We start from the raw sequence: 21,603 nt of genomic DNA on the forward strand, positions 1-21,603 counted from the left end.
ATTGCCTTTTACAAATTCTGTCCAGTAATCTATTTATGGAAAAGCTGATGGTTTGGTCAGAACAGGACATGGTATGGTTGGAGTCACAATTTAAAGCACCTGCTCCCAAAGTGAAGCATGAAACCTTGAAAAGTGATTATGGCAGACTCAGATAAGTGTCAGCTTGATGGCTTTCTCTGAGATAGAAGAAGGCCAGAGAATATCTATCAGTTGCTTTCAAGGGGCTTATTTGTGCAGTTCACATATGTGCAAAGAACAGCCTTAAGCCAAAGGTCAAGAGGAAAGCCTCAACAAACCCTATCTCAAACCCAAAGAAAATAAACCAGGGCAACCAGGAAGAATGAAGTAACAGAATACACTACTAATTGCTGAATACTCAACAGTGATCAAGGCATTTCAAAACATTGCCAATGTGACAGAAGAACTGAAGCAGAGGGATATCTTGCAGAAAGGAATGTGCATTAGAAGATAGTTCTGTCATAATATTCAGCTTTGGAACTTTCCTAGAAGAGTCAGTACTGTATAGGTTAAAGTCCCATAAATGTGATGCACAGAAACCATAAAGAGTAATTGTGTTTTCTATTACTGACCAAATGCTAAGCCAGACATATATGGAAACTTAAATATAAACAAATGAATAAAGAATGTATAAGGAATCCCAAAAAGATTTGGACTACATATCCTATAATCCTGAATTGGCCTGGCCAATGAGAAGAGACTAGAGGAGTTACAGACCAATACAATTTAAGAGTATTAGATTAATTACTAACACAGGGGAGAAAGATGGCATGAAACCTTCATGTTTGCAGTTCTGATGGTTGCTGTGCGTCTGTGTATCACTATCATCCAAATGAAATCCAAATCCAAAGGCTATAGGGACAGCACTTTTCTTATTGCCACACAACCAACACATCTAATTGTATCTACAATATATTCTCAGAAGGCTCAGTCTCCTCAGCAAGAAGGAAAAGAGGGCAAAAAGAAGACCTGGACGTGGACTTGTAAGAATCCAATTCTTTAATAACACAGTGGTAAACATCTGAATTTATTACCAAATTCTAGTTGTTTTTGTTGCTTGCCTTGACGTATGGATTTATGTTTCCCAGAAGCAAGGATAAGCCTTAATATACCAACCAAGAGCATGATCAAATGAATGCTTATCTGGTGTGGGCCAAAATTATTTTGTCCTCGCCCAGCAATTGTTGACCCCAATCTGACCCATTTATAGGGATATTTTTTTAGTAGTCTAACAAGAGAAGACTAAAAGAGGAAATGTCGTAAGAGAGTTAAAATTATTTTGACCTCAAATGTGACAAACTATACTATTATTGCTGTATGCCATAAGCCAGTGATTCTCAACCTTTCTAATGCCGTGACCCCATAATACAGTTTCCCATGTTGTGGTGACCCCCAAGTGGGTGTGGCCACCAATAAGAGGGAGTAGGACAGCTAGGGAAAAGGGAAAAAAATGGCGGACAGCATGGTTTGGCGACCCCCGTGAAATGGTCATTCGACCCCAAATGGGGTCCCGACCCACAGGTTGAGAACCACTGCCATAAGCAGTGGAATAAGACCAATTAAAATCGACATGTTTCCTCTAAAACAGCACTCTCCCATTGATATTTGTCAAGCTTGCTGATCTAGCAATCTTTGAAAGTACACAGCAAGATGAATAATAAGAGATTTGTCAGTTAATAACCACTATAATTCAAGAATGTCACAGAGAAATGTTTTGTTTAGTGAACAATATGCTGCCTAATTACCCTGCTCAATCATTACAGAACACATCAAGAAGCAAAATGTATCTGAAAAAAAATCCTGTAGAATATTTTAAAGAAAAATAATCTACCATATTTCACCAAAATTACTTCTTGCATCATCATCCTCAACTCTATTAAGTTGCTTAGTTATTATCATGATTATTTATTTATTTATTATTTACTTCTTCACTTCTAACATATCAAAGGAAAAAATAGAACAAACCGCAAATAGGAAAAACTATTTAGACCTACAGGAATAGCTTCCTACAATTTTTAAACGTTCTAAGGCTAGATACGAAATATGTTCTCTTCTTAGTTGAACCACTGTTAGGTATTCTGTGGTTCCATGATTTTATAGGGAAAGCAGATTCGGGCTCCTGTGTCTAGATATCTGATATCATCAAAACTCTATAGCAAAACTGGCTGGATATAGAACAGAAAATACAAACAATATGATTTCTCTCCCGAAGATATAACACTTACATGGGAGACTTTTAATTTTATCAAGCTACTTAATAGAGTAAAAAGTCAAATTTAATACTCATAAGCAATGAAAAGCAAAATTTAAAAAGATTTGGGAAACTGTTTAAAAAACAAAACTAAAACATCTGACCCCTATTGCCCCCAAATCTTCTTCCTTGCAACTTTGTGGAGAAAAAATAATATCAATTCAAATGTGGGAAGACAATACATACGGTATCTACAAATGAGACAGATTTCTCCTTCTGGCATGCTATAATAAATCTTTCAGGAAGTTCCCATGCCTTAAAAATAACCATTCCTGAATCTTAATACATTCCAAATATTTCAGTGCATGCCAATAAGATTGTATGTATCTTTAACTCACAATGACCCAAAGTCATATGAACAATCCTACTGATTTCAATTCAAAATGTGGCAACAAGATTTAAGTGTATGAAAAAAAACACTAACCTTCTAAGGAGTTAATGACATCACAAAGGATTTAAACGCTGAGTTTTGAGAAGGGGAAGGAGATCTACTGGAAAATAATTCTAGTCTAGTCTATGCATGATATGATTCTTTCCCCATGGAAAACAAAGGATGCAACAGAAACAATTAGTCAATCTTGATTGATCTCACAAAGTTAAGCTGGGTCTGACCTGGTTATGGGAGACCACCAAGAAATTTGAGCCTGTTGATTAGGTTAGGTCTAGGAAATAAAACTAAAAATCCTGAAAGAGGATAGCAACAAACCATTTCTCTGGCATTGCCAAAAATATATAAGACCAAAAAGTCATTAGGAGTACAGTACTGGAAGCTGAATTCAAAGCACATTTACTTCTTCAGAAATACTGCAACATTCCAGAAATTTGTCTTGAAGGGAAAGGGGCGTTGTCTTACCTGAACGCCTTTTCTCAGCACGGAGATGGAGAATCCACCAATGGGTTTAGCTGTATTCCTGCCCAATCAGATCAAGTCAGCCAAAGTTGTCATGCCCGTCCTGGACCATAGAGATCCCAGTCTTGACGCGAGCGTAGCCATTGACTGACAGCAAGACGTTGTGGCTCACAAAACTAAAAACTAACCCTAGGCCTAGATGACCTACAAGGGTGGGTGTGGATTCTCCATCTCCGTGCTGAGAAAAGGCGTTCAGATAAGACAATGCCCCTTCTCCAGCACTGGAGATGGAGAATCCACCAATGGGACATACCAAAGCCTATTGTCCCTGAGGGTGGGAAGTAGACTGGTCCGGTGTGGCACTTTGATGTACAACCTGCTGGAGAACCCTCCTATCGAAGGAGGCCTCTGCCGAGGCAAACCTATTGATATTATAGTGCCGAATGAAAGGAGATGGCGAAGCCCATGTGGCCGCCCTGCAGACTTCCTCAATGGAAGCTTGAGTGGCCCATGCCGCCTAAGTAGCTGCACTCTGTGTGGAGTGGGCTGTAACCCGTCTTGGAACCAGCAATGCCTCAGCTTGATACGCCCTGGCGATGCATGCTCTAATCCACCTGCCAATAGTGGAAGAGGAAACCTTCCGACCCCTGGAGGAAGAGTGGAAAGATATAAACAGGGCTTCTGATTTGTGGAATTCCGCTGTCCGTGAAATATAGTACCGAAGTGCCCTACGGACATCCAAACTATGCCATTGCCGTTCCAGGGCGTGCAATGGTTTTGGGCAAAAATCCGGCAGCACTATCTCCTGCGACCTATGAAATAAGGAATTGACCTTTGGGATGAAGGTAGGGTCAAGTCGAAAGACCACTCAATCCCTATGGAAAATGCACAGGTCATCCCGGATTGAAAGCGCTGCCAATTCAGAGATACGTCATGCCGACGTGATTGCCACCAGGAATGCCACCTTGTGGGAAAAGTAGTGAACATCACACATCTTTATGGGCTCAAAGGGGGACTTGGTAAGAGCCCGTAGGACCCGTGGTAACTCCCACGAAGGGTACCTGTGCACGGTGGGAGGTCTGGTGTTAGTGGCCCCTTTAAGGAATGAGCGGAGTAAAGGATGATGTCCCAATGACTCCGCAGAGTTACAAGTGAGGACCGTGGAAAGAGCGGCGATCTGCCTGCGCAATGTGTTTGGGGCCAAGCCCCTCTCCAGACCGTCTAACAAGTAGTCTAAGATATTGGGAATCGTGAGTTCCGCGATGGACAAATGTCGGCCGGAGCACCATGATTGAAAGTTCTTCCACGTGGCCTCGTATATCCGGTTTGTGGAAGGACGGCGAGAAGCCTGGATTACTGTGATGACCCCTGGCGAGCAAACCTCTCTTGTTAAGATTAAGCACTCAAGTGCCAGACGGCTAACTGGAGTCATTGGGGGTCCGGGTGAAGAATAACCCCTTGGCTGAGAGAGACCCGTTCCGGAGGGATTCGCCAAGGGTCTGCAAGGGAAAGGCTCATCAGATCGGCGAACCAAGGTCTCCTTGGCCAATAAGGAGCCACCAGGATTAACTCCGCCTGCTCCCGAAGGAGCCTGCGTATTACCACCAGGAGAAGAGGTAGAGGGGGAAAACCGTAAAGCAGAACCTGCGGCCACGGGCTCCGAAGAGCATCCATCTGTTCCGCCCCTACATATGGAAACCGGGAAAAGAAGCGAGTCAGCTGGGCACTGGACGGGGACACGAAAAGGTCCACAAGTGGGAGGCCAAAACGGTGACAAATTTCTCTGAAGACCTCGGATGGAGGCACCATTCCGAGTGATCTACTGTTGTCCTGCTCAGAAGATCGGCCTGGGTGTTCGCTTCCCCTGAAATATGATCGGCTTTAATGGAGGCCAGATTGTGTTCTGCCCAGGATCCCAGTAAGAGAGACTCGGTCAATAGAGTCCGAGAGCGAGTACCTCCTTGGCGATTTACGTGAGCCTTGGCTGCCACATTGTTCGTGAGGACCAGTACATGACACCGTGCCACCAAGTCGTGAAAGTGATGAAGGGCTAGATGGATGGCTCGTAGCTCGAGCCAGTTTATGTTGTACCGTAGGTCTGAATTGGACCAACGGCTCTGTGCCCACTGCGACCGAAGGTGTGCTCCCCAGCCGAACAGGCTGGCATCGGTTGTGAGTACTATCCGGTCTGGCTCCTTGAAGCATGACCCTCTGAGCATGGCTGGTGATAGCCACCACATGAGGGAATGCGACACCTGTTGTGGGAGTCTTACCCTTTGTTGGGATGCACTGAGGTTCTGCCTCTGGAAGGGGAGCATGAACCACTGTAGTTCCCTGGAGTGAAGCCTGGACCACGGGATGATAGCTATGGCCGAGATCATCTTCCCTAACAATTGGGAGAAGCTGGCCAATGTTATTGACCGAACCCGGCGTATTTGGAGGACTGACTCCCTTATGCTGTCCCGGAGTTCTTGGGATAGATACACCCGGCACTCCACTGTGTCTATGATGGCCCCGAGATGTAACAGTCTTGTTATGGGGACCAAGTGGCTCTTGGGAAAGTTTATCGAGAACCCATGGTCCTGGAGCAGCGTTACCACCAATTCGAGGTCCGACACGGCAGACCGGGTGGACAATGACTGGATTAATATGTCGTCCAGATAGCATTGGACTTTAACTGGTATTATCCTTAAGTGAGCTGCCAGAACCGCCAGGATCTTGGTAAACACCCTGGGAGCCGAAGATAGGCCAAATGGGAGTGCTCTGTACTGGAAGTGGCGTCCCTTGTACGCGAACCTTAGAAGCCGGCGGTGGGCCAGAGAGATAGGGATATGAAGGTTCGCCTCCATGAGGTTGATAGATGTCAGGAGGTCCTCCTTTCTTATGCTTCCCAAGATGGAGCAGATCGTTTGCATCTTGAATTTGCGGTATGCAAGATGAAAATTCAAGCCTTTGAGATCTAGAATGGCTCTCCATCCCCCTGACGCCTTGGGAACAACAAAGAGGATGGAGTAAAATCCCTGACCTCTCTGGTCCAGTGGTACCGGTTCTATGGCCCGTATATGTAATAAATGTTGAACCGCTTTGTTCATCAGCCTTTTCTTTGTTTGGTTCCAGGGATATGGACAAGAGAGGAACTGATTTGGGGGGTTGGAGATAAACTCCAGGGAGAGATTGTGATGAATGGTGTTGAGCACCCAAGCGTCCGTGGTGGTGGCCTCCCACTGGTGGGCAAATAGAGTCTGCCCCCTATGGGAGGTACTGATGGGGAGTCACCTGGAGCGACGGAATGGCCTGCTGTTCCCTCGAAAGGGCCGCTTGCCCTGCGATTGTTGTCTGGGTCTGGGAGTTTGCCTATCAGCCTGTCTCTCCTGCCTATCTTGTCTGGCCAGGTAGGAGTGGAAGGTCTGGGTGTAATTGTATCTAACTCCTGCACGAAAGGACTGTCTTCATGGATAATAAGTGGAGCGCTTGTCAGATTTCTTGAGGAGGTGATTAAGGACCTTGCGTTTATCCTTGTTTTCTGTTAGACAGGGATTCAGGGCGTCCCCAAACAATTTCCCTCCCTGATATGGAGCAGCCGCCAGCTTCCACTTGGACTTAACATCGGCTTGCTGGTGTTTCAACCAAAGCGTACGGCGACCAGTGATGCTGGACGCCATAGCCCTGGATGAAAATCTGGCAGCTTGGAGAGTTGCATCTGAAGCATACTCGGTGGCTACCACCATTTTGCTGAGGTCCTGGTGTGTGCGGATATTGTCTGCTGGAATCTGGGCTTGGAGCTGCCTGAGCCAGCAGAGGGCGGCCCTATTGAACAATGAGGTGGAGGTTGCGGCTCTGATCGCCCATGCAGCCGCTTGGTGTGTTCTACGATAAGTGGACTCACACTTGCGATCCTCAGCCTTAAGGGCCTCAGAAAAGTCCCCGGAGATGGCGGTGGCCAATACTAGGGATCCTAAGGGCTCATCCATGGCCGGTACCTCCAAAACCTCCTCCAGATCCTTGGCAATGTTGTACAACTTTTTTTTTTTTATTGAAAATTTTTATAAGTTTTTACAAAAAAACAGAAAAAAATATAACAATACAAAAACAGAAAACAACATATACAAAAAACTAAACATAACATCCCCTTCCCCATCCCCCCCAAAAACACCCCCCTTCCCCCCCCCCGAGCTTCCCAGAGCAGAATATAGGCTTAATTAAAAAAGAATTAAAAAAATAATATATAAAAAAGAAAAAAAATAAGACTAAAATATATGTATATATATATAGAAATAAGAATTATGAAAAAGCAATGTGATATTTTTTTATATCCAATTTAAATTGTATAAATTCTATCCATTTATCCCAAACAGCAAGAAATTTCTCTTGCGTTTGTTCCTTTAAGAAAGCCGAAATCTTTGCCATTTCCGCCAAATAGGACACTTTAAAAAACCATTCCTGCAGTGTAGGCAAGGATTCCTTCTTCCAATATTGTCCTACTAACAGCCTTGCGGCTGTAATCAAATTTAACATCAATATAACCTCCTTTGTATCACAATCAGTAACTATACCCAACAAAAATAACTGCGGAGTAAATTTTACCCTCCTTCTAAAAATTCTCTGAATATTCCACCATATCTTAATCCAAAATGCTTTTATCTCTCTGCACGACCACCAAATGTGGTAATAGGTGGCATCCAAGCAACCACATCTCCAACATTTAGGCTGTAAGTCCGGGTACATGAAAGACATTTTTTGTGGGTCAAGGTGCCATCTATAAAACATTTTATAAAAATTCTCCCTTAAATTCTGTGCCTGTGTAAATTTGACATTTCTTACCCAAATGGTTTCCCATGTATCCAATGGGACTGATTCACCAAAGTTTTGGGCCCATCTAATCATACAATCTTTAATTAATTCCGTTTCTGAGTCCAATTCAACTAGCACCCCATAAATTCTCTTAATATGGGCTTGTCTTAGATCCTTCACTTGCTTAATAAGATTTTCATCTTCTCTAAGAAAGCCCACCTTGCAATCCACCTTCCATCTGTCTGCTAATTGCCTATATTGAAACCAAGAATAAATAATATTTTCTTGTGCTAACTCCTCCCGTAATTTTAGTTGCCAATTTTGTCCATCCCATCTGAGTAGCTGTCTATAAGACACCATGTCCATTTTAACACCTCTTTTTATTCCTTCTATCGCATGCCAGGGTATAGCTCATAATGGTACTTTAAAATCACTTTTATAATATTTTCTCCAAATCCTAAGTAGAGAAGTTCTTATAATATGAGATTTAAAAGCCCAATCCACTTTTTTATTGAATATTAAATAGGCATGCCACCCAAAAAGTAAGTCCCATCCCTCTAGATGGAGTATCTCAAGATTTGTCAAATTTACCCAGTCACTAATTAGTGTTAAAACCACCGCATCATAATATAATTTCAAATTCGGTACCTTGAGTCCACCTCTCTCACGGAAGTCTTGCATAATTTTAAACTTAACCCTTGGCTTTTTCCCTGCCCAAATAAATTTATTAACACCCTTCTGCCATTCACTTAGATTAGTCTCATTCTTCAAAATCGGTAACATTTGAAACAAAAAAAGAAACTTGGGTAGAATATTCATTTTTATCACTGCAATTCTTCCCATGAGAGATAGTTGCAGCTTCTCCCAATTCTTCAAGTCTTTCTGTACACTAACCCACAACCTGTCATAATTATTTTTAAATAATTTTGCATTAGAAACAGATAGCATCACCCCCAAATATTTTACCTTATTAACAATTTCAAAACCCGTCAAGTTAGCCAAAGTCTGCTTCTCCTGAATAGTCATATTTTTAGGTAGGATTTTAGTCTTGTTAACATTAATCCTAAAACCCGAAACCAAACCATATTGATGAATTAACTGTAATAACTTTACTGCAGAACTAATAGGTTGCGACAAAGTAACCACCAAGTCGTCTGCAAAGGCTCTTAACTTATATTCTTTTTTATTAACTTCTATTCCTTTAATTTCCTGCGAATCTCGAATTTTGATCAACAATATTTCCAATGTTAAGACAAACAACAACGGTGATAGTGGACATCCCTGCCTAGTACCTTTTTCTATTGTAAATACCTCTGACAAACCTCCATTAACAATAAGTTGTGCCGTTTGTTTTTGATATATTACCGTAAGAGCTTGTAATATCTTTTCACCAAAATTCATCTTTTCAATTACTCTTAACATAAAATGCCAATTCAATTGATCAAAGGCTTTTTCAGCATCTAAAAATATCAGCCCTGCAGGGACTTGGTTATTCTTGTCTAAATATTCTAATAAATTAATGATTTGTCTAACATTATTTTTCATATACCTACCAGTTATAAACCCAGATTGATCTTTATGCACAAGATGATGCACAACCCTCATAAACCTATTTACTAAGATTTTTACAAATATCTTATAGTCCACATTTAAAAGAGATATAGGTCTATAATTCTTTGGTAAAGTAAGATCTTGATCCTCTTTTGGAATCAAAGAAATAAAAGCACTACGCCATGAAGGAGGAATCTCTGAGCCCTGTAAGATATCATTGAAAAGATCGCCTAGTGGTTGGATCATCTCCTCCATTAAAACTTTGTAGTAAACAGCTGTCAACCCATCCGTACCCGGTGCTTTCCCTAGTTTCAATTGTTTAATTGCTATCGCAATTTCCTCTTTAGTAATTAAGCCATTAATTTCATGTTTCTGATCCTCTGTCAGTTTGGGAAAACTAGCCTCACTTAAATATTTATTTATATCTAGGATTTGCACATTAGTAGATTTGTATAATTTTTGATAATAATCTAAAAAAGATTTCTTAATCAATTCCTTCTGAAAGACTAATTTGCCCTTATAATTTATTTTATCTATTATCCTCTGTCTCTGCTTCTTTCTTAATTGATAGGCCAGCCATCTCCCTGGTTTATTGGCATTACAAAATGTATTTTGTTTCATAAACAATAAGTTAGTTGCAGCTTGATCCGCCAGCAACATATTAAATTGTGCTCTTAACAACTTTACAGATTCTTTAATACTTTCATCTGAAGGATTTAAAATCAAAGACTTTTCTTTTAACTTAATTTCATCCTCCAATTCTTTACGTTTTTGAGTCTGCCTTCGCTTATGAGAATTATTCATTTTTATCAAGATCCCACGCATAAATGCTTTACCTGCATCCCATACCATTGACATTGAAGTCCCCTTATGCATATTTAAAGCAAAATAATCCTTTAAAGACTCCTTTAGCTTTTGAATATTCTTTTCTTGTCTAAATAAGTTTTCATTCACCCTCCAGGATCTTCTCTCCTCTTTTTCTTGAGTCAGCTCCATCCAAACTGGACTATGATCCGTCAACGACCTAGGAAAAATCTTTACATTCTTTACTCTATTGTATAAGTCCGTTGTAATAAAAAAAAGTCAATTCTTGAAAAGGATTGGTGTCTATCTGAGAAGAAGGTAAAGTCTCTCTCCTCTTGATTACATTCCCGCCAATAATCCCTTAGTTCCCAATCCTCCTTCATATCAAAAAAAGCTTTAGGTAATTTTGCCTGTTTAAAAAGAGGAGAAGAACCTTTCTTGTCCCTTTGTATATCTAAGACGCCATTCCAATCACCCATTAATACCACGGATCTATAGTCCAGCAAAGTTATTTTTTGATGTAGCAATCTATAAAATTGTTCCTGTTGCTGATTTGGTGCATAAAGTCCCACTATGAGTATTTTCTTACCATACAGACCAAGTTCAATCATCACATATCTTCCTTGGGGATCTGATTCTACCAGACAAGCTGGTAAATTTTGCTTCACATAGATAACCACTCCCCCCTTTTTCCCAGGAGCAGAAGATACAAAGTGAGATCCCAGACGGGCATTAACTAGGTATTTCTGATCTTTAAGTAAAATATGAGTTTCCTGTAGACAAATAACATCATTGTTATGTTGCTTCAAATAGTAAAAGATTTTCTTTCTTTTCTGTGGAGAATTCAATCCGTTAACATTCCAGGTCAGGAACTTTGCCATCTCCCTTGGCCAGGAGCCTGGAGAAGACTCCCTGGAGATCTGCCATTCCTGCATGTGTTGCAGAACTCTTGGGTCTTGCTCCTCCCACCAGCGATGAAACACTTTCGGAAGAAGATTCTTTAGCCTCTCTCTTGCGTTGCTCCTTCTCCTTACGTCTATAAGCTGCACGGGTCATTCTCTGCTCTTTGACCTCCGTTTCACGTTGCCATTCAGCTTGCAGCATCCCAGCAGAAACCAGACCTAGTGCTTCAGATTGCTCCAACTCTTTGCCACTCAGGGGTTTCTGAACAGGTGGAACTGAGCCTGCACCCAGGACCGTGTTGTAAAACTCTTTGGCTTTATCAACCGTATTCAACCTATAACGCATCCCCGCATGGCTCAGAACAATACCCATCGGGATCTCCCATCTAAATGGCATCAATCTGGCTTTAAGCTCATTAGCTAGAAAAGCAAAATCTTTCCTACTTCTTAAAATTTTTGATGGGATTTCCTTTAAGATGATGATATCTTGGGCAGCAATCTGGAATCTCTTATTATAAAAAACTTGTATAATTTCATTACGCAGAGACTTCTTTGTAAAATAGATCACCACATCTCTAGGCAAATTCTTCTGCTTGGCAATCCAAGAGTTAACTCTGTAAATTTTTTCCACTTCTCTGCGTAATTCTCCTTTATCCATATTCAGAGCAATAGCTAGGTCAGTAAGCACCACCTCCATCAGGTCTTGATTCATATCTTCCTTAAGGCCCCTGATCCTCAGGGCATACTCCATCTGTCTATACTGGAACATAAGGATATCTTCTTGTGAAGTCTCCATCTTCCTTTCCATATCTTGGAATTTCTCCTCAAAAGAGTCAACTTTATCTGCCACTTCCTCCACTCTCGAGTCCAGCTTCACCACCACCATAGCCAAGCCTGATACAGCTGCAACTATATCTTGCCGCAAGATGGTGTTATTATCTTCTAGTGAGACCTTCATCCCACTTAACTCTTCCTTAATTTCAGATTTAATCTGTGTAACAAGTTGCTTCATTTCATCTCTAATTTGAGATACAACATCTCCCATTATGCCTTTAATCTCTTGTACGACGGGCCTGGCAAAGGAGGGGAGGGTGGTGGCTGACAACTTTTTGTCAGTGTTACCTGGGAGGGGAAGAGAAGCCGGAGAAGCCCACTGTTTCTGGATCGCATTCAGAAACAAAGAAGGGCAAGGGATGTGGTGTTGAGTCGCGGCTGGTTCGACGAACTTTGGGTCTGCCTCCGAGTCTGGGGGAACGGGAGTTGTTGTTGATGAAGTTCCTGGTCCAAGGTGGGCAATGGATGTAGCCTTATGTAGTAAGGTAACAAAGAAAGAAGGATTAAAGAGGCCACTGAATGAAGGAGCCTCTGGAGGAATTTCTTCCTCTTCAGACATTTGAACCTCCTGTTCTGTGGCGGGTTGGTTGAGGTATGAATCCTCAGAAACTGATGACCCAGATGGAGAGGAGAGATTGTAATAGGCCTCAGTCCCCGAATGTTGTATAGGACAGGGAATGGTAGTCACTGGTCTGGAGGCCTGAGCCCTAGCATCAAGGGCTCGCTCTACTGCTTGTGCGATCAGTAAGGCTAGGCGGTCCTCCGTAGGGAAGGGAACCGGCTCGCTAGGACGGAGCCCTGCCGTAGTAGGGGTGAATGTGGCCTTGGGAGCCCCCTGAGGCACCCGTGCAGTAGAGGATTGGGAAACGGAAGGCAATTCGCCTGACCCGCACTGCGCAGGGGAATGTAGGGATTCCCCCATAGACCAGATCCCCAGAGGGGAGGTTGGAACCCCCAGGGGTAAGTCAAAGGCCAACCCTCCGGTCTGAGGTGTCTCCAACTTGGCTCTTTTCTGCGCCTTGGAGAACTCCTTTTCTAAGGCTTGGTGTCTCCTGTTGGCCTGTTTGTCTGTTCTTTTGGAAGATTTGGTGGTAGATCTGACCTTAGTGGTAGCCGTTTTATCAATGCTTTCTAAACCAGGTGGACCCGATGAGGATGGCAAGGCTCCCTTCGAGGAAAAAGTAGATTCCTCCATTCTCCAATAGCACAGGAACACAATATGGGGGCCCCTGGTATCAGTAGAGTATTACACGCTGGGTAAGGACAGACGTACTACAGGGGATGTCTGGAACCCAGGTACAACCTCTGAGTGGATAAGGACAGGTGCACGACTGAGGACGCCTGGAATCCAACTATGGCTGTGCACGGATAAGGACAGACACACAATACTGGGGGCGTCTGGAATCTGGCCTGAAGTACTATGGATAAGGACAGGCACACTACTGGGGGCGCCTGGAATCCAAGTATAGTTGTTGCACGGATAAGGACAGACACTCTACTGCTGGTGCCTGGAATCCGAGTGGAGCCGAATTGGAAGAATGTTGTCAATGTGGGAAACAGGAGACACCAGAACCTGAAAGGGGAGAACCCAGGAAACCTGGATGTGCTGAATAATGCAATCAGATTACAGATGGGATTGAAGTCCTGTAGGATTGGTGACAAGGAGAGATTGTGCTCTGGGGGAGCCTCTAGTCCCTTGTCCTGAAAGTAGGCCTCAGTTATAATGGCCTATCCTGCGCACAAAATGGTGGCCGTCTACAAAATGGCAGCCTGCCAATCTACAGGAAGGAGGCCCTTCCTTAACAAAAGCTAGGTGTATAGCCCATCAGAGGGAAATAGGAACTAACTCCAAATTCCTGAATGAGAAAGAAGTGGAGAATTGGTAATGGTAATCAAATTTCAAATGGGAATAAAATCAAAATTAGCTCACTACAACTCTACACAGCTACTGGGGAAAAGAAAATCCACCAATGGAGACTGTACCTGCCTAAGAGCCAAACCTGCACGTCTGTCCTGGGCAAGATCAAGTCAAGACTGGGATCTCTATGGTCCAGGATGGGCGTGGCAACTTTGGCTGACTTGATCTGATTGGGCAGGAATACAGTCTAAACCCATTGGTGGATTCTCCATCTCCAGTGCTGGAGAAAAACAGCAAACCATTCCCAAATCCTGGACAGACTTAAAATGTGCAGAATTTTGATTGACTCATAAAAGAGCAACAATAAGAGAGGCAGACCTCAGGTAGTGCACAAAATTCAAGCAGAGACAGAAGATGATCGGGAAATACTTTGCCAAAAGATTATGTGAGTGGATTGATACTTAGGAAGAACTCTGACAAGCTCATGCAACAATTTGCCAGAAAATATAAAATACAAAAGTGTGTTTTAGAAGGGGTGAACAGGTAGAAGCAAAGAAGTTGTGGGGGCTTTTTCTGTTATTTCCAGCAGATAAACTAGACATTTTTGACAACAATACACCAAGAATAAAACAAAATAAGGTTTGCACTAACTCATAATCTTTATAGACCAGGACTGAGACAGCATTATTGTTTGGTTAGCATTACATTTTATATGAACCCTGTATAATAGCATAATGAGATGTATAAATCCAGAAACTATGGTTTATTAAATGAAACCGAAATTAAGCAAACAATAGAGAACAAACAACCCCTATTTTAATATTTTATGAAGAGATAGCAACTTCAAAGATATTTCATAATTAGCTTCAGCTGGAAGACTCTGTAGTTTAAGTGACAAGCAGTGACATTTCTACAAGGCTGGTATCTACCTTATATTATGTTTTTCAAGCACCAGAAGCTAATCATGCTGGGTTTTGAACGAGGAAATTTCCAGATCAGAATTCTAACTAAATCACAGCTATGGTCTGTATGGTGCAATAACATTTAACATGGCTGGAGTGCTTGTAGGCACCATGGTTCGTGTACATCACCTGATTTACATATATAAAGTATAAATGTCTTGGATCTTCAAGGAGGGATGGAACAATTTTCTGAAACAATAAAATACAAGTTCCAATATTCCTACGTTGCCTATGAATGTCAAATGCTTATACCTAAATATGGAAAAAATATACATTCTTAGATGTACTTTTCTCATTTAGTTATCTTTGTAGTATCTACATTTATAAACCTGCATCACACAAACAACCAATTCCTCATTTTTCAAAAGAGAACTAAATCAGGTGAAAATATCATAATTCCTAATTGTGATCAACTGTTCCTTCTTCCCCAAATACATTTCCTCACCAAAATACGGAAGTTCAAGAGTGTTTAAAAAGTCTGTTGTTAGGAGAACTCTAAACTCCTATTCATTCATGGTGGCTGGGTCTTTCAAATATAAGTAGGAGGTGAACAGTGTTTCTAACATGAACAGATACCAGTGCATTCAGATGCAAATTGCCATTATGTGGTTGAGAGGCACCCTGCATTACCCTAGTATCTTCTTAGAATGTCAAAATATTTACTCTATCCCAAGCACTTAAAACAAGAAGAGAGGCCGATTTCACATGACATGATCGAAGTGTCCAACACCTTTCTCTGCCTTTGATTGCATCATCCACAGACTGATAAATGTCAAGAAAAGAACCTTTCATCTCCTTTTGTCTGTAAATGACTTTTTAGGAAATTGAGGGAAAGGACAGCTGAAGTACTAAGACAGAGAACATGGCTTTCAGAAGGACAAATACACGATTGAATTTCAAACTACTTGCTATGATGTTTCAAAACATCACTTTGCCTATAAGAAGTAGGTTGTTTATATTGCAAACTGGAGAGCAGCTTCCTAAACAAGAGGCGAGATAAAATATAGCAAAAAATAAAAGGGAGTGAGGAGGTGTAGGAAGCTTCATGTTAATAAAAAATATGCAATACCCATTTTGTTAAATAGTTTACACAATACTATCTGTTTCACTTTCTTTTTAAGTTATGGTCATCAATAGACTAAAAATTGTTGCACACAGTTCCGACTGTGTAACAATTGCTTAGGTATTGCTACCTTTGTTTCTTTAAATGTGTTATATTTTTTTACAAAGGGCTTTAGAGCAGATAAGATGCAAGTAGATCCTGCAATGTGCTTCTGTTCAGGATTCCAGACAATATCATCTTTTGACTGAATACACTACTCCATTTTTTACCTTCCTATCTCCCAGGCAGAGTTCTTCCTGGGCCTAATAAACAGATTCCTCTATTAAGGACTACTTTGAGGATTTCTCCCCTCTTTCTTTTCTTTTTTTGCATATTTCTGCATTTTTTTTGTCCTGCACCTCCCAAACTCGTTAAACTTTCCTCTTAAGCAGGGTCATTTTTGTTAAAAAAAAATGACTATAAAAAATAATAGTTAGTATATATGGTGTAATTGATTTATCATCCAGCTACTAAATGTTACATGAAAAGAAAAAAGCTCTACCCCCCATTTATCTTTGAATTTGGGGTATGTTCTTTTATTCACAAAAGAGAGGTAGACCAGAGCTTACATATCAGTAAAAGTAAAGACTCCCAAAAATTGCATGTGGAGTCCCTGGATGGAAAGTCTGGATTCCATACATATTTCATAAAAGTCTCTGTGATACAGGAATGATGGCAGCGGATCAACCCCCACCCCACCGCTTATATTTTCTTTCCTTCTCTTTCTACCTCTCCCCTCCTCTCCCCTCCATCTTTTCTTTCTTTGGCTATTTCTGGTGGAAGGACGAAAGAAAAAAGAAAAAGTATGTGCATGTACTTGTATGTTTTGTGTGAGAATTATATTTGTGCATGTGTGCACATGCTTTTATAAATTGGTTAGTTTCTCTTAAAGAGGAATTAATTTAATCAATGCTAATTATTTCAATTATTTGGGAGGGGGTTCCTTTGTTTTGGAATATGGTTTGGCCATGAACATATACAAGTACAAGTATGCCATATGTACATGTTAGTGGAAAAATGACTTAAGTAGCTAAATCATGTTTTTAAAAGGTACAATTAGTTAGGTACAGATCTTGAAGCCTGAACCTTGTGAAATACTTACGAGCCACTGAAAAATTGTTTAAGGGGGATTCTCGCTGGTCAACATCTTGAGGTCGCTCTTTATAACCAATAAACGTTCCATCATTCTTCAACAGAAAGTACCTTGGCCTCCATGTTTTAATGTACTCTCCTGAGATGGGGGAAAAGAAGAATCAGAATTAAGAATAATTCGTAAGTTAGGGATATTTTCTTCATACCAGTATTACAACTATATATATATAAAAACAATTACTACATGTCTTTTAATTCAGAAAACTGGCTTTAGGTTTTATTTTTCAAAAACTCACGTTTGCCCTTTATTTTGATCATTTAACTTTTATTATACAAATGGTACCACTTAATACATGGTTTGATTGCAGAAATCCTTTTAAATTATTGCTTCTCCACCTCCTTTTGTTCAATCTTGTCTGATTCTCAGAGACTGTCTGGACAAATCCCTACCGTTTTCTTGGCAAGGTTTTTCAGAAGTGGTTTGCCATTGCAGCATTCCAAGGGCTGAGAGAAAGTGACTGGGCCAAGGTGGGACTAGAACTCTTAGTCTCCTGGTTCCTAGCCTGATTATTTAGTCAATCAGATGTTCAGACTGGATTTGGCATTTTTATCCACCTATCAAGTCCTTCCCAAGGATCTGGGACAGGTAGATGTTAATGTTTGATGGTGTTAGAGATATCATTGCTGGATTTAAGCTGTTCCGAATAAAGCTGCCTTTTGCAATTGACTGATGGTGAATTTGTCAATGCCAATGGTGTTTAAGTAGTGGCCAATTGTTTTGGGATTGCACCCAATGCCCCTATTACTATTTGCTTTCTTTTGCCACAGTTGTTCTATTTCTATTTGCAGATCTTTGTATTTTGTTATCTTCTCCAGTTTTTTCTCTTCTATTATTATTATATTTATTTGTCATCCATCTTGCGGTCTGAGATGACTCTTAGGTGGATGTCTTAACCAGTGCACCAAATTGGTTCTCTATTTGTTTCTTATAATAACTTTTTATGCTTTTTAGATATTTTTATTAGAATATGCTTTTCACAAAATTGTTCTTGGTTTTGTTCTGCAAATTCCTTTGTAAAGCAAAGTTATAACACAATTACATTTTTTAATCTTTATGACCTGTTTCAGATTTGTCTCTTTTTCAGGTTCATCCTTCATTTCTTCCAAGAAAATATTGTCACCATACATACTTTGGACCATCCTCAGCATGTTAAAATAGAAAATATGTTTTGGCAGAGTCATCTAATAAATAAAATATCTTAATATTGTCATCCAAATTTTCTGCTTCCCCTTTTTTCTTTTCCCTCTTCTAACATTTCAGAATTTGACCCCAAAATAATTCAGAAACTGCATGGACAGACAAATATCTTACCTTTTCAATACACACTAATTAATTAATTGATAAATAAACTGATGCATAACATAAAATGTAACAATAATGAGCACATCTGCTTTTCCATTCAATACAAACTCCATGATAGCAAATATTTCCTACCATATTTATAAATGTCAGCTTCAAAAGGGAAGGCAACTTTTTGTAGAAAAATATTATTTACTCTGTGTGTGGTCAAAGATTGTATATATTTAATCAACTTTTTATAAAATATTGAGGCAGAATGTCACTTGAGAAAAAAATTTTACATATTTTTTATAAATGGCAAGAAAAAAACCAAAATATTTATTTTAAAATATTATTGAAAAACAATTTTATCCATTCCTGTTTCTAGACTCATAATTATATCTTTTGAATGAAATTCCAGTCCATATATTAGAAATGAACTCCCTCCCTGAGTCTTTATGTAGACAATATAACCCCATATACAATATATGATGAGGACCACTAAGATTTATAGAGGTACAAAAGAATTATGAAGACTGTCAACCCTAAAATAGCTAATGGAGGACTGCATCCTACACAAACAGGGACACTGATTCCTGCAACTATGGATGGCCTTAGAGCAGGGGTCTTCAAACATGGCCCTTTTATGACTTGTGGATTTCAACTCCCAGAATTCCTCAGCCAGACATGCTGGCTGAGGAATTCTGGGAGTTGAAGTCCACAAGTCATAAAAGGGCCAGGTTTGAAGACTCCTGCTTTAGAGTGATCCCCGAGCTTAGGAAAAGGAAATATCTTAGCAAGAGGCACAATTGGCTAGCAGCTGAACAGGAGTACCATGTACAGCAGGGGTGTCAAACTCAATTTCATTGAGGGCCGCATCAGCATTGCAGTTGCCCTCAGGGGCTGGGTGGGTGTGGCCAGGGTGGATGTGGCCTACTGGGTGGGGGTGGATGAAGTGGGTGTGGCCTACTGGGTGGGCATGGCCAGTTTTACATCATTCGCGTCAAGGGTGCCTGTGGGGGCCTGGGCAGAAGTGGGACAAATCTGAGGGTCTCTGGCAGAAAGCGGGCAGAGCCCATCAAGCCGGATATGTGAAGTAGGCGAGGGCCATTTGCTGGCCACTTCCAGGCGATGGTATATTTCTTCATTCCTCACAAAGGGTGACACCTCCCCAGCATGCACCCAGGGGGTGGGGCTGACGCAGCAGGGGCTGGTTCCTCGCTGTTTCCAGACAGCCTTGTGGAGCTAAGACTGAATGCATTTCAGAATAGATGGCCACCACAAAATTGTACATTGGCTCCCGGCTGTCCTGGGCCAGGGCCAAGTGCAACGGGGGCTGTTCCCTCACTGTTTCTAGGATGGCTTCGCGGGCCACATGAAACCACTTTGCGGGCCGCATCCGGCCCTCAGGCCTTGTGTTTGACATGTCTGATGTACAGTATTACAGCTCTTTGCTACAAATCTCAATCATATTCATGCAACTAGAAATCTTCTGAAAATGAAAAATCAAATGCACCAATACATGCTACACATGTGCTGGACAAACTGAGAGGGGAGGAAAGAGTAAGACACACGAATCTTGCCTTTCATCTACTACTGTTTCTCCCATCCAATAAGCAATACCTCTAGCAATTATTCTGCTGGCAGAGGCATACACCTGGCAATGATTTAGCAATGATTGGAATTCATGACTTTCAAAGAAAATGTTCAGAGCTTCTTTGACATGCCCAGATACCTCAGTTTCATCTGCTATTTAATGCACTATTTTTCCACTGCAACAGAGGGGCTTTTGAAAAGCAATTTCATATTAGATAAGGCTTTAACAGTTTCACAATAGCATTAACTACTTAACTTGTAAAATGTTAACACAGCTTTGTTTCACTTTTTAATCTGCTTGCAATTTAGGGTTTGAATTCTATATTATTTTCTTGGAATGCATTTTAAAAATCCTATGTAACCTCAAAAACAAAAGAAAAGTCAAAACAGATGTCCTACATATTATTTTTCTGTTATTGTCATTTTTCATTCTGACAAGTGAAGGGTTTTTTTTCACATTTACATTTTGCAGTGCAAGTATTTTAAAACAATGGGTTGTGTCACTAATTAGCCTGCTGTTTTCCCAAAGCAACAGCCTTATTTAAGCAAATAAACAGAAAAAACCTGACCTTTTGGGGCAAAACTACACATTAAGCTTCCCTTTTTAAAAAACATACCTAATGCTGATTGCTGTTTTTTTTTTTTAAAGAACAAGCAATTAATTGCATATCCTTATCTAGACTGGTGTACTCGAGGAAAGATTTTTTGTGAAGAAGCAAGGTCTCTCCCATATTTGGGCAACAGGATGTAACACACGGATTGCATTGTTTGGCGACCCCCGTGAAATGGTCGTTTGACCCCAAATGGGGTCCCGACCCACAGGTTGAGAACCACTGTCCTAGAGTATTAGATATATCATTATTAATTACAGTTTAAGATATCAGTCTCAAGAGCCTTATGATTATTTGGTTTTTTTTCAAGGTATTTGTTATATAAGAAGTGTTTTTGTCTTAGGCTAAATTACTTGATATTGAAATTTCCACTGTATAGTTGTTACTTGATATATTATGCATGTGTGTGTATTTTCATACATGTTAACAGAAGGAAAAATAGATGAAAAAATAAGTTTAACAAATTAAAAATATTAATATTTTTTTAAAAATAACAAACTATTAAGTTTTTGACTTTCCCCTTTCTATTCATCTGCTAATTTACAATATAAGTGTCAAAATCTATGATTACTAAAGTGCCAAAATCTTTCACAAATGCAAGACATAGGAAAAGATAAAAAATTCCATTAATATTCAACTTATTAGGAACACAAGAATTTAAAGATGCAAAATCGCAAAGGCAGCAAAACAATGAAATCAAACCAAAATTGTTTATTAGAACAGTTATTAGAACATAATGTATTTGGTTTGCATTCCTCATGTGTAAAAAATGCCTCTTTAAAGTTACAGTTCTAGATTTGAAATAAGTCAAGGCAGCTTTCACTTAGTGATCCAAATAAAATTTTCCTACACGTTCAACGTAGAGTTACTCCAGTAACCAATTTCTGCTGAAGCATCATTTCACATTTTATTCTTTTTTTTTCTAGGAACAACTGCCCAAGAACTATTGTGCAGCACCTGGTACATTCATCAGTAGTAAATATTTCACACGTGGAATGAAATCAACCAACATAAATTTTATATTACCGAGAGTAATTATTTC

The 21,603-nt window shown here is 40.4% G+C and overlaps 1 protein-coding gene across 2 annotated transcripts in view; it reads right to left on the bottom strand.

Annotated features, from left to right (window-relative positions):
* AKT1 (AKT serine/threonine kinase 1) overlaps window positions 1–21,603 on the bottom strand; it is a 136,097-nt gene that overhangs the window by 35,506 nt on the left and 78,988 nt on the right. For both annotated transcript variants that reach the window (XM_039352517.1, XM_039352518.1), the window contains one exon: window positions 17,026–17,154. In XM_039352517.1, coding sequence (XP_039208451.1) covers window positions 17,026–17,154 — 129 coding nt within the window. The remainder of the gene's footprint in view (window positions 1–17,025; window positions 17,155–21,603) is intronic.

Source organism: Crotalus tigris, unplaced genomic scaffold (assembly GCF_016545835.1).
Source record: "Crotalus tigris isolate CLP2741 ecotype Arizona unplaced genomic scaffold, ASM1654583v1 scf7180000018436.2726382, whole genome shotgun sequence".
Lineage (NCBI taxonomy): Eukaryota > Metazoa > Chordata > Lepidosauria > Squamata > Viperidae > Crotalus > Crotalus tigris.